Source organism: Muscardinus avellanarius (genome assembly GCF_963383645.1).
Source record: "Muscardinus avellanarius genome assembly, chromosome: 17".
Taxonomy (NCBI): Eukaryota; Metazoa; Chordata; class Mammalia; order Rodentia; family Gliridae; genus Muscardinus; species Muscardinus avellanarius.
Window position 1 is genome coordinate 7,490,357 of NC_137803.1, and position 13,372 is coordinate 7,503,728.

At 37.0% G+C, this 13,372-nt stretch overlaps 1 protein-coding gene across 1 annotated transcript in view; it reads left to right on the plus strand.

The window, feature by feature from the left end:
• The window catches only part of RTTN (rotatin), a gene marked incomplete at both ends in the record, with an annotated part of 159,775 nt that overhangs the window by 88,702 nt on the left and 57,701 nt on the right, over window positions 1-13,372 (plus strand). Inside the window, 5 exons of the mRNA XM_080714663.1 lie at window positions 3,394-3,522; window positions 3,962-4,072; window positions 6,955-7,113; window positions 8,461-8,532; window positions 12,689-12,875. Of these exons, the coding sequence (XP_080570789.1) occupies window positions 3,394-3,522; window positions 3,962-4,072; window positions 6,955-7,113; window positions 8,461-8,532; window positions 12,689-12,875 (658 nt within the window). The remainder of the gene's footprint in view (window positions 1-3,393; window positions 3,523-3,961; window positions 4,073-6,954; window positions 7,114-8,460; window positions 8,533-12,688; window positions 12,876-13,372) is intronic.

Here is a 13,372-nt window from a genome sequence, read left to right on the forward strand (position 1 = left end):
CGGAAACCTGTGATTTTCCCGTGTTGGCCTCCTAAGTTCTGAAATTACAAGTGTGTGCCACCATGCCTGGCTCTGAAATTTTTTTTTCACTAGATTTAGAATTAATTAGACTTTCTAATTTTTATATCACTTGTGTTTTTTTCCAGAATTTAAAATATTTGATTTAAAATTTTAAATGTATTGGTATCACATTTTTGATCAGTTAAATGTTTGTTGTTTCTGTAATCCCTATTATTCCAGCCATTAATCATTAATTTCTCTATTTTTCTCAAGTGATCTCATCTAGGAGCAATATGCTTGATTAGTCTTATCAAGGAGTAAACCTTTGGCTCTATTGCTCTTCTCTGTAATGTTTTCCTTTACTAATTTCTACTTAAATTTATTCTTTCCTTGAATTTATGGTTCTTTTTCTAGTATTTTTAGATGGAGTCTACATAGATTTCTTATTTTTAGCTTTTCTTCAATATTCATTTTTAGCTCGGATTAGCTTCTGAGTATCTCCTTAGATATATTTATCAGATTCTCCTATGCCATGGTTTCATCATCATTTAGTTCAAAACATTTTCAGCATGACGTAACATGAGAAGATGTGGTGGTGTATAGTTCTGTAGGAGAACCCTTGGCCATGGTGCCCTGGCGGTCTTGCATGTATGCACCTGGGCCACGTGACTACGCCTAACCTCAGCTGATCACGTCTTGTTAGACTCTCCTGTGATCCTTCTGGAATACAGAACAGAGGACGCTTATGAAGAAACGCCAGGAGGTTGATTCCCGTTCACTGTATTATTGATTACAAGTCTGCCACGAGCCCCTTTCTGATTGCCTCCTGGGCCTGACGCAGTCTGGGCTTTCTGACACACTCGCCCTGGGGTACGAATTCAGCCTGTACGTTGCTCCTCCATTGCAGGATGGCTTGGGCTTCTCAGCAACAGACCCCCTGCCTTCTGCCTCCCAGTCACTCGGCTCCTTTGTGCTGGGGTTCACTTCGTGCAAAAGACACTGGGAATGGCACCTTTTGCAGCTTTTGTTTTCGCTATTTATGTACTAAAGTGAATCTAAAACAGCTCATTGTTTTCTTGCTGGTCAAATCCATCAGCCATAGTTCATTTTGAAAGCTACAATGATAGCCAGAGATTAGAATCATTAACTATACTAGGACTTCAGGAAAGACGCTTGAGGAGGCAATGTACAGTTATATTTAAAAAGATGAATAAATCAATCCTAGCAATGGGAATTCTAGACCTGGGTTTGTTTGTTTTTTTAAACCAAGCTGTATCTGTAGCTCCATTTTTCTTTTTTTGTGCTGCAGATTCCTAGTTTCCATCGTACAATCTTTGGACTGCCTTTGCAACTGCCAGATTATTCTTCCAAAGCAATTAAAACCTCTTTTTTTCAAGTGTAGGAGACTTTTGACAGTCTCGCATTTTGTGTCTCATCTTTATTTTTATCATTTCCTAAATTTCTGAATTTTCAACTGTGCCTCAATGTTTAGTATACATGTGTGTATATGCATGTATAAATCATTTGCGAGTTGAACAAAACAAAACAAGAAAGGACCTAAAGATAGACTAAAATAAAATGGCTCACATGGAAGGATTTTGTGGTGAATAAAAACACGGAAACCTTGGGTGGATGAATTAACATACTGTCATATGTATTAGTATAGATAATAAACAGGTTAGCTGTTTTGATTTATAAAAAAAATTTCCTTCAAAATGTATTTGGACCTAAAATACTTAGCATTCTTTTATTAAACTTCTGTGAATTATAAGTGATCTTTTGTTTTATTGAACTTTTTCATTTATTTAAGAGTTGACACTGGGCATGGTCGCACACACCTGTAATTCTAGTACTTGGGGACTGAGACAGGAGGACCACAGGTTTCTGGCCATCTTCAGCAACTTAGTGAGATCTATTTAAAAAACAAAAATAAAAAAAATAAAAAAGGGCTAGGAGTGTAGCTCGGAGGTAGAATGCTTCTGGGTTCAATTCCCAGTACCAAAAAAAAAAAAAAAAAAATGTTGACAAATTACAAAAAATTGAAAAAGTTCTTTTTATTGAGTTAATTCACAATATTTACTAAATGCCTATTTGGAGAATAATTCATGATTTATATAAAATATTACAAAAGAGTTTGCCACAAATTTCTTTTTTCTACTTTTATTTGGTATATTGCAATCATAGCATCATACTGGGATATAGAGTAATAGAAACATACATGCATACAACTCTTGGAGTACTTTTCTCCAGGTCCCTCCCCTTACTCATCTCCATACATGTTTTTGAGATTGGAATTGGTAATTTTATGTACATATATAGCATCTGTTCAACTGTGAAACTCTTCATGTTTTTGTCTACTCCCCTCCCTTCCCCATCTACCACTCCATTGGAATCCCTGCTCTTCTACCTGACGTTACCCTCATTTCCAAATTTCTCTCTAGCCTCCACATATAAGAGAAAACATTAAACCTATTCATTTTTGAGACTGGCTAATCTTGCTTAGAATAATATTCTCAAGTTCTATCCATTTAACTGCATATGGCTTGATTCTGTTCTTCTTTTTGGCTGAGTAAAATTCCATTATCTGTATATACATATTTTGTAATCCATTGATCTGTTGATGGACACCTAGGCGGGTTCCATAATTTGTAAATTATGCTGCTATGAACTTGGATGTGTACGTCTCGCTATAATGTTCTGATTTCATTTCCTTTTCCGTGCACTTCAGATTTTTCTAAATAGGAGGAAGGATTTTTCTGATTCAACTCAATTAAGGAATTCTCCTTCAGATGAGAAGTATTTCTTTTGTTGTTAGTGATTGTAATATGTGAGTTCTCTCAGATATATGAGAGAGAAAAAGTTTAAGAACCAGTGATTTGAATAAAAAACATGCACTTATATATGCAATAGAACTCTAAGAACAATAAGAATCCTAACAAGGAAAATATCTGTTTACATTTAAATCATAATTCAAGAAAATTTAACATAACCCTGGTAGTCAGTGAGCTTTGTAGAACTAGCGATTTTGGTATACATTTTTCAACAAGATATTTAAACATTTTTGACGTAGAAAATACTATAATATGTAAAAAATGTTGTAAGCATATTCTGAATCTCACAAATGTCTTGGGAAGATACTGTATATATTTTGTACACATGCCAAAGGAAAAAATGTTTAAGAATATTTAAAAAAGGAATCTTTAAACTGTGTTAAATAAATATAACACAAAATTTACCTTTATGCCTCCCTTTAATATATATGAACTAAGGATACTATAAGTTTTTGTGGTTATTATTCAATCTAGGGAAGTCAGCAGAAAGTTACATATTTATTTTTATGTGCCATTAAGAAGAAATAAGGTTACCATGAAATTGTTCTCCTTTGTTTTCCAGGTCATCACTTCGTTCTATGTGGAGCGTGGAGGAAATGCTATGTCCTTCATGGGCAAAGGTGTTACAAAGAGCACGGTTCTTTGTCTGCTTCACTTATCCCATGAGATGATGGCCCAGGCTCAGAGCTCGGTGAGAGCGTCGTAAGCTGCCTGTCTTTGAACAGCTGCTTGAAAAGGATTGTGTCTAAAACATTTCAAGACTATAAACTCACGATTGAAAAATGTTTCTTTTGACTTTCTTTTGTCTTTCTTTTGAGAAGACAAAGATAATTTTTTTACTTAGATGTGTTACATAAATCCGAGTTTTATTTGAAATTTATTTTGATTGAAATTAACATTCACTTAGAAAGCCACACTTTGGCTAAATCATGGGAAAAACAGCTTCTGTAGAAAAATTCTTATGTTCAGTTTTTTAGGAGACGTTGAGATTTTTATTGGCCTTGTTTTAGCTAACTGATGGATTTAAAACAAGTCTTAAATGCATTTTTTACTTTGTTTAGGTCTTTACAGATCTAGAATTATTTTATACTCCCTAAACTTACCTGGGTTGTTTCCCATTTTCCTTCTAGGAGTGGATGCCACTTTGGTTCCTGCCTTTGGGTAGCCTCAGTGAAGAGCCTTCTCCTGCTCAACAAGGATTGGCTTGGTTGATCCCACTGTGGGTCGATCGGGACCCAGAGGTCAGTGTAAGGAGAACCAGATCCATCATAGTTAGATAGAAGAGTGGCTGAAATAACACATACATGCTTATGTATATGCATGTTATGAATTTTACAGTTATAATAATTTATGCTTTAACTCCTGTCTTGCCTAGATGACTTATGTAATAGAAATTTATTTTCTCATAGGTCTAGAGGCTGGAAGTCCAAGATTAGAGTACGAATATCTCATTTTGGCTTACAAAAGTTACCTGATTACTTTCTCTCAGTGTGTGTATGTGGTCTTTCTTAGTGCATGTGTACAGGGAGAGAGGTTTTATAAGGCCTCCAGTTCTCTTGGATTAGGGCTTTGCCCTAAGGTGACCTTAATTACCTTGTGGAAGCTCTAGCTCCAAATAAGTCATCTTGGGGGTTAAGAATTTAACATAGGCATTTTGGTGGGACACAGTTCATTGTGTCGACCTATGGTCCCCTCAAATTCATGTATTTCTTGCCTGAAAAATATATTCATTCTGTTATCAGTATCTTTAAACCTCTTAACTTATTTCAGCATCAACTCTAATTGTAAAGTCCAGAGTCTCATCTAAAGATCATCTAAATCAGATATAGATGAGCTTTCAGGTATTATTTATCCTCAGGAAAAATTCTTTCCCAGATATGAATGTATGTAGCTACATAAGTTAGTGTATCTAAAATTTCATGTTAGGACAGTTATAGGATCTACATTCTTAGTCCAAAAGAGAAAAACAGAAAGAAGGAATTTAAGTCCAGACCTGACAAGGCAAATCCCATTAGATCATGAGGCACATGCCCTTTGGCTTCATACTGTGTGTTATAGGACCACTGGGTGACAGCCTCATTCTTCCACCCCCCACAGCTTTATGTGTGGCCCCACACTTCATCTCCCTACAAAGATGTCACCCATGTGTTGTGTTCAAGACCAGCACCTCAATCTTTGTAGCACTGAGCGAGGTCATCCTAATCCACTGAAACCAGGCAACCAAGGAGAAACCAGTGTTGTTCTCTGGGTCTGTGGTGAAACTGGCATCCCTGCTGATCTCTGAATCAGCTTTGGGGTCATTTTTCCCTTTCCTTGAAGAATAATAGCACACATTTGCCTTTAGAATCCAAGTCTAATCCCCTCCCATCAAACTGTGCCACTTTCATTGTCCCCGGTAGTTACAATGGCAGTTTCTTAGCTCATATAATCTTATCCCGATTTGTGACTCCTGCTGAAATGGCTAGCTAAATTGCACTTGGGATCTCTTTATATAAAATGTTTTTCAACCACACTTGCCATGTTTTCTTTAGAATAACACTTTTTATTTCTTGCATGGATAGTCTTGGAATTTTCTAAACTCTCCTTAGTCTTGTTTGTTTGTTTGTTTTTGCTTACCTGTTCTTAATTCCTTTTTCAAATGAACTCTTTCCTTTTGGATGTTGTTATAAATCTTTTTTTTTCTTTTTTTATATTGGTGGATTTTAGTCATACATCTTTGGATCATATGGTAAATTTGTTCCCATTCTTCTGAGGATCCTCCATACTGTTTTCCAAAGTGGTTGCACTAATTTGCAATCCCACCAATAATGTTTTAGAGTTCCCACTTCTCCACATCCTCGCCAGCATTTGTTGTTGTTTGTGTTTTGAATGATTGCCATTCTAGTTGGAGTTAGGTGAAATCTCAGGGTAGTTTTGATTTGCATCTCCCTGATTGCCAATGATGTTAAGCATTTTTTCATGCATTTATTGGCCATTTGAATTTCTTCTTTGGTGAAGTGTCTATTTAGTTCACTTGCCCATTTTTTGATTGGATGATTTTTTTTTAGTGTTGAGTTTCTTGAGTTCTCTGTATATTCTAGATATTAGTCCTCTATCTAATGTACCATATAATACAAAATTTTATATTATTAAAACCATGTTTTATTCCAGACGTGGTGGTGCACGCTTGTGATCCCTGTGCTTGTGAGGCAGAGACAGGAGGATCGCATTGGTTCGAAGCCAGCCTTGCTGGCTTAAGAGACCCTATTTCCAAATAAAAAATATAAAAATAAGTCTAAGAGTATAGCCCGGAGGTAGAAAGGTTTCATCCCCAGTACCACTAAACAACAACAACAAAAACATGTTTTAGCCAACTGATTTTGAGCAAAAATGACTAGATTCTATTACAGTAAAAACTGATTTGTAGAAATATTTGATCTGAACTTAGAGGATTCATTTTTTCAGCACTTTAAACTTGAACTTATTCCTGAGTATGACTGTGTTAGTTTTTCTTCATAGCTATAATTTATTTTGGGGCCAGAATTTAGAAATTAAACAGAATATATTAATTGAATTGGTATTATGACAAACATAATCTTATCTGAAACATACACATGTCAGTCAATCTTATCTGAAAGACTTTTATCTTAAAAGTAGTTTTGGGGAAGATACTAAATGCCGTGTGTGTGTGTGTGTGTGTGTGTGTGTAAAATTTAATTACATTGCCTTGAGAAGAAGTTTCAGGAAAGTTAAAATCATTTATTTCGAAGAAACACTAAAAAATAATTAAGCAAGAACAAAATAATAGGTACCATTTTAAAGAAAGGATAATGCTTAGACCCATGCTTTCCCTAGGAAAAGGCTTGTAAACTATAATTTTTATACTTCTTATTTATACCTGTTTTACCTTTGTGTGGCATTTGCTTATGGTGAACTCCTTTTTCTATATTATTGCTCTTCAATAGTGCTATAGAAATTTTATTTCTTGGGACATACAAGACATTCTCTTCCCTAAGGGTCCTTTAGAGTTTAGGTTTGTAAAGCCAAATGTCCTTTTTATAAAAGTGTTGTGTTTTATGTACCCCAAAGGCAAATTCATGTTGAGGCAGAATGCTTGGATTTCATAACCTCTTTGATTCGCCAGGTGAGATTTACTGCCCTCGGATTAGGATCAGCACTGACCACTCTTGAAGCTGGCTGCGTGGCCTTGGCAAACAGCTGTCAGAACATTTCTGGTGGGCTCTGGGGAACGGTGGTGAACATCTTTCTGGACCAGTCAGAATGCAGCATGGTACGCCGGGAGGTATGTCTGTTCTTTTACCAGTGTCTCTTTTTTCTTTAGTAGTTCTGTCTATCTCTAAACCATACCTACTGGTCAGGAGGATGAATGGACAACAGTTCACTATTCTGATGGAAACCTAAATAAAATGACAATTGACAATAAAAGTATTAATTTACAGTAAAAATTGGAGTCCTTTATTCTTATGAGATCAAAACAGAATACAGAAACAGTATATTTTAATGTGAACTCTTTTATTATGCTTTGAAAAGTAGTTCACAGAATAAAAATTACTTTCACTTCAGCATATATGGGTCTCTAATGCAAATAAAACCTTAATAATAATAATAATGATAGTAATAATAATAATAATAATAATAGGCTAAGAAGAAAATTAAACCCTAATTTAATTTGTGTTTTTTTTCATTGCTTCTTCTATCAAAGTGATGATTCATACAGATAGTTTTAAAAACAATAATCAAATATTTCTCAGTGGCCTATGAAAGCGACAGTCGTTCCTTGGTCTGCTTTAGATGGTCCCAGCTTCCAACCTCAAAATACTATTTTTTTTGGTTACCTGCTTTCATGTTTTTAAATGGTAATTAATGCATATGACTTTTCCCTGATTTATTATTATTTTTTTTACTTTGAGTGAAGGTGGTTCAATATTTCACTCTTTTTAAATTCCCCTGCGACTCCTGCTATTCTTTGAGTATGACTATATCATAATCTTTAATCAAATAGACAATCAAGATTTGAGTTTTAGCTCCCTGATGAAGTGCTTACCTAGCACATTGAAGATCTGGGCTTGAGCCCCAGCACCACAAAGAAAAGAAAGAAAAACTACAAAAGAATTTATATTAGTGTGATTATTTCATTTGATCATTTTTAGTTCTTAATGTTATATTGGACAAATGTGATTTATGTTTCTAGGTAGCAACTGTTCATTGCGAAGAATTTGTATGAGAGAGAGAGAAAGTGGGAGAGAAAGAAGAAAAGGTGTGTGTGTGTGTGTGTGTGTGTGTGTGTGTGTGTGTGTGCGCGTGCTATGTTAGGGGATAGTAGAGACCTGAATGTGTATGTCTCAAATGCTACCAGAATAGCTTATATTATACAAATTGTATTTAGTATAAAACTGAGTTCTGAGATTAGGAATATTGTATTTCCTGATGAAATGACATTGTACACTGTTTGGTCATTGTTTAACAGAGTTGTCACCTGATAAGAAATGCAGGTTAGCATTTCTCATAAGGACCTCTCAGCAGGTGCAATTGACCAGAAATACATCTCTGATTATTAAATTACAATCTACTGGTAATTTCAGAGATGACAACAAGATGGCAGTATTGACCTTATTTTTAAATTTTTCAGGCTGCATTTATTCTTCAGAATCTCCTTGTAATTCCCATGCCCACAGAAATGATAAAGGATTATACCTGGCAGGTGGGTGATTTTTAAATAATTATCTACTTGGTAGATGTTTGGGACTAATTAGTGGTAAATTTCCAGCATATGTACACACTTGGCCCTCTGTATCCATGGTTCAGCATTTGTGGATTCAACCAACCAGAGATCAAAAACATCTGAGGGAAAAAACTCCCTCTTTACTAAACAGGAATCGACTTTTTGACTTATTCTCTAAACAATATAACATATAATTACTATTTACATGGCATTCACATTGTACTAGGTATAAGTAGCCTAGAAATTAAAATACATGACAGCTGGGCATGGTGGCACACTCTCGGAATCTCCGTACTTGGGATGCTGAGACTAGAGGGTGGAGCTTCACAGACAGCCCCAGCTACTTCGCGAGGCCCTTTGCAGCTCAGTGAGACGCCGTTTCAAAATAAAGAATAAAAACTAGGGCTGGGGTGTAGCTTGGAGGTAGAACGCCCCTGGGTTCCATCCCCAGTACCGAAAAAAAAAAAAAATGTAACTGGCACCTTGAATATTTTTTTCCCTCACATACTTACCTCACTCTCCCTGGCAATTCAGTGGAAGATCTGGCCGCTCCAGGACTCACCGAGGGCAGGGTTGTCAGGATGCAGACATCTTGAGAGCAACTAGACCGTGCCCGTTTCCTCCCTAGGCCAGAGGAGAAGCCCATCAATTCACAGATGCTGATTCATGCTGATCATCACCATCTGTCCCTTGTACCTTTAGTCACCTGTGCAAAGCCTGAGTCGTGCCATCTTTTGGGCCTGTGTCGGGCTTGGCTCCATCACTCCCATTATGAACAAAGCTCTTTTGATAATACCGTGGCCACTAGGGAGCTTGGGCAGGCAGAGCACAGGGATTTAGCTTAGTGCTTAGTTAAAATAAATCAAGGGAAGATAAGTAATAGTTATAGAACATGTACATATTCCAGTTCATTTGGCTTTCTTTTGAAAAGTTAAAAGCAATTGGGATGCACAAATTGAATTGTTTAGAAGAAATTATTTTTTTCAAGTAATGAATACATGTGGTTACAAAAGCTATAAAACTTATAACGAGCTGGGCGTGGTGGCGCACGCCTGTAATCCCAGCATTTGGGAGGCTGAGACTGGGGGATCATGGTTCGAAGCCAGCCTCAGCTACTACTTAGTGAGGCACTTTGCAACTCAGTGAGACCCTGTTTCAAAATAAAGAATCAAAAATAGGGCTGGGGGTGTAGTTCTGAGGTCGAATGCCTCGGGCTTCATCCCCAAACCCTATAAGTAAATAAATAAATAAATAAATAAATCTTCTAACGAAATGCACTACCCCTCTTCATTCACAGAGACAGATTTACTTCTCTGATTTTAATTCTTCAGGGATTTACCCTGTTCATGCCTTAGCTATGTGGCACCTAGGGTTTACTTCCCTTATGCGGGCTCGGCCAGCAGAGTTGGATTGCTGTTCTTAGACTCCGGTGGCCCGGGCCGAGGCGCATTTCACCCCGTGCACCGCATCTCTTGGCTCCCATTTCGTAGATGAGTAAGATGTGTCTGCGTTCTTGTAATGTTTTCCTTGTCTCTCCTTCTCATGTCTAATGCCAGGCTTTGCCAGTTTTATCTTTTACTTTGGCTTTGTGGATGGGCGTGGTGGCGCACGCTTGTAATCCCAGCATTCAGGAGGCTGAACAGGAAAGATTGCAGTTCAAGGGCAGCCTCAGCCACTTAGCGAGGCCTTTTGCAACTCAGTGAGATCCTGTTTCAAAATAAAGAAGAAAAAATAGGGTTGGGGTGTAGTTTACAGGTAGAATACCCCTGGGTTTGATTATGTTTACATTCTTTCCTGAATTTTACCTATATATTGACTCTAAAAATTGAAAATCATTAATTATAGAGCCTATTATTGATCTGTGAATATTATGTTCCCTTATCTCTTTTTCCAGGGCTAAGTTATCTAGAACTTAGAGGAAAGTTTTCCTGGTATTTTTATATTACATGCACACACACACACACACACACACACACACACACACACATTCACACTCACACATATACACACATTCACACTCAGACAAACATGTATACATATATGTAAGACATGCCCATATGCATATGCATATATTTAAATGTGCACATGTATGTATTCATGGGTATATATACATATGTATATATAAATATATATAAAACTTATTTACATTTTTTCCCTTGGAATTTCATTGCATTGTGACTCCATGTTGTATCTCAGGGTTTTCTACGCTTTTAATCATTAGAACATTTTCTCTTAGTAATCCTTTTCAAAATGGATTCTTGAAATTTAAGTAGCTGAGGCTGGCTTCGAACCCGTGCGATCCTCCTAAGCCTCGCAAGCGCAGGGATTACAAGCGTGTGCCACCACGTCCGGCTAATTCTTGAAATTTAAAAATGTCTTTAGTAAAATGATGTCCTATGCAGGGAAATGGATGGAACTAGAGAATATAAGTGAGCTGGTCCAGTTTCAGAAAGTCAAAGGTCACATGTTTACTCTCATGTGGAAGGAAGAGAGAAAATAAGAACCAAAAGAGACTTCAGATAAACGAGGAGGAAGACTAGTACAGTAGTGGAGGGGATGGGAAGGGAGGAGAAGAGGCGAAGAAGAATTGATGAAGGAACCAGTTCAGATCATGCTAAGAAACCACTGTGACTCTCAGGTGTACGGAAAGCGGGGCTGGAGCGTGAGCTCCAGACGCATGCGCACACCAAGAGCAAGAGCTGTGCGCATGTGTGTGTTTCACTCTGAGCCTGACTGATGTGTAATCAAGGTATATTTTAAAATGTCTTTAAATTGTACTTGATTAATAATTTGGCTAGTTGTATTAGATTGCAAACCATTCCTCCTGGGAATGTTGCTCGTTCAGATTCCCATCTGATACTGTTTTTACAACTGTCCCTTGGTCATCTTTTTCCTTTATCCGTGGCGTTCTAGAGTTTTATGATGATGTGTCTTTTTTTCCATTTCTCTTGCTTGACACTCATTTAAGCTTCTTAATTGGAAGACTTGGATATGCAAGATCCTTTTGGCACCGGCAGATATTTTTTATATTTATTTCTTTTAAAAATTACTTTTCCTTTTTTGGTTTTATGTTTATCATGCCAGAAATCATGTGAATCCCGTTTTAGGCCCCGAGTTGATTTTTCCCTATCTCTTTATTTTGCATACTTCTTGGTCAGTCATTTCTGCACTGTTTTCTAGGATATTGATTCTCTTGTTCATAGCTGAATTACTTTAGGTTTTTTATGTCTGTTATGATTTCTTTTGCTTTCTAAGTCTATTTTTATTGATATTAGGAAGAAAGAGCTAGAAAAATATTTTTTAAAACGTATTAATGAAAAAATAAATATTTGGGTTAATTAGGGGAATATTGATGTGCTTCTTCGTGTCATCCGGCTTACTGATAGGTACAGTAATGTTTTTGAACATAATTACTCTGATCACATTATTTAAGATACTTTACTAATTGTTTTGCTGTTTTATGTAGTTTGAAAGATAATTGTTTTGTGGCTCAAGTATGTGTGTAACTACTTGGTTAAAGCTGATCATTTAATGGAAGCATTTTTTTTCTTACGGTACTAGGGATGGAACCCAGGGGCATTCTACCACCGAGCTACACACCCAGCCTTATTTTTTATTCTTTATTTTGAAACAGGATCTCATTGAGTTGTAAAAAGCCTCACTAAGTAGCAGCTGAGGCTGTCCTTGAACCGAGATCCTCCTGTCTCAGCCTCCCGATAGAAGCATTTTAAATGAAATGGCTCCTCAAGAGATAGAGTAGACCAGCCTGCTGCCTTCCGAGGGGCGCGGCAGCCAAGGCTTGTGTCCTGTGGAGTGCTTTGCTCTGGATCAGGCTGGTAATGGTAGAGGGAGGGAGGCAGGACTGGGGACCTTTTTATTCCATCAGGAGGAGCCGGTGGATCTTTCTGAAGAATGTATTTATTATTTATTTATCTATTTTATGTGGATCATATTGAGGATGGCATACATTCAGATTGTGCGTGGTGCCCTCTCCCCCCTCACTTCCCCTTCACTCCTCCCAACAAGGAGTGTCCAGGTTAGCCGTGCTACATTCTTCCTTGTACACGTGTTCTAATGGAGAATTTTCTTTTATAAAATAGTCTCTTTGTCTTCTCCTGTCCTCCTTTTCCTACAGGGCCCCTGTGTCCACGACGAAGACTCTGGCCTGGCACTCACAGGCAGACCTGCCCTTCAGGCTCTTTTATATCACTGCCACTTTTATGAACATTTGAGCCAGATGGTAAAACATTGCTACCTAGGACAGTACATGTTGGCTTTTAATGTTTCCGCTTCTGGAAATTCAGAAGGCAGTGATTTGAATAGTAAGTAGAATATTGTTCTATTTTTATTTTTACAAAATGTAACTTTTTAAAAGGATGTTAAAACACATGTGTTTATATAAAGCCACTTGGGAAATAATCAAAACTGCACAGGAGAAACATTTATTTCCAGGCCTCCTACCCAGAAAATACCCTTGTCGGGGTAGAGTACATTTTCTTCCAGTTTCCTTTTTCTGTGTAGCTTCTGTTGGTTTTGCATAATTGTGTTTATATCTTATGTGCATATATATTCCCTTCTTCACTAAACAGTGCCCAAGCATTTTCCTGTGTCGTGAATTCTTCCTGGAAGCCATTTTTGACATCCTGTTGTTTCTTAAGTTATTTTATGCTTTTCAGTAAAGCTTTAAAGCTTTTTCTCTATGTCTTAAATTTTGAGGGAATGTTGATTTCTTGACAGTCTACATTAATTTTTTACTTTTATAAATAAGGACTTTTTTCATTAAATTTTCTAATTCATTCGGTTGATGGTTTTAAAGGCT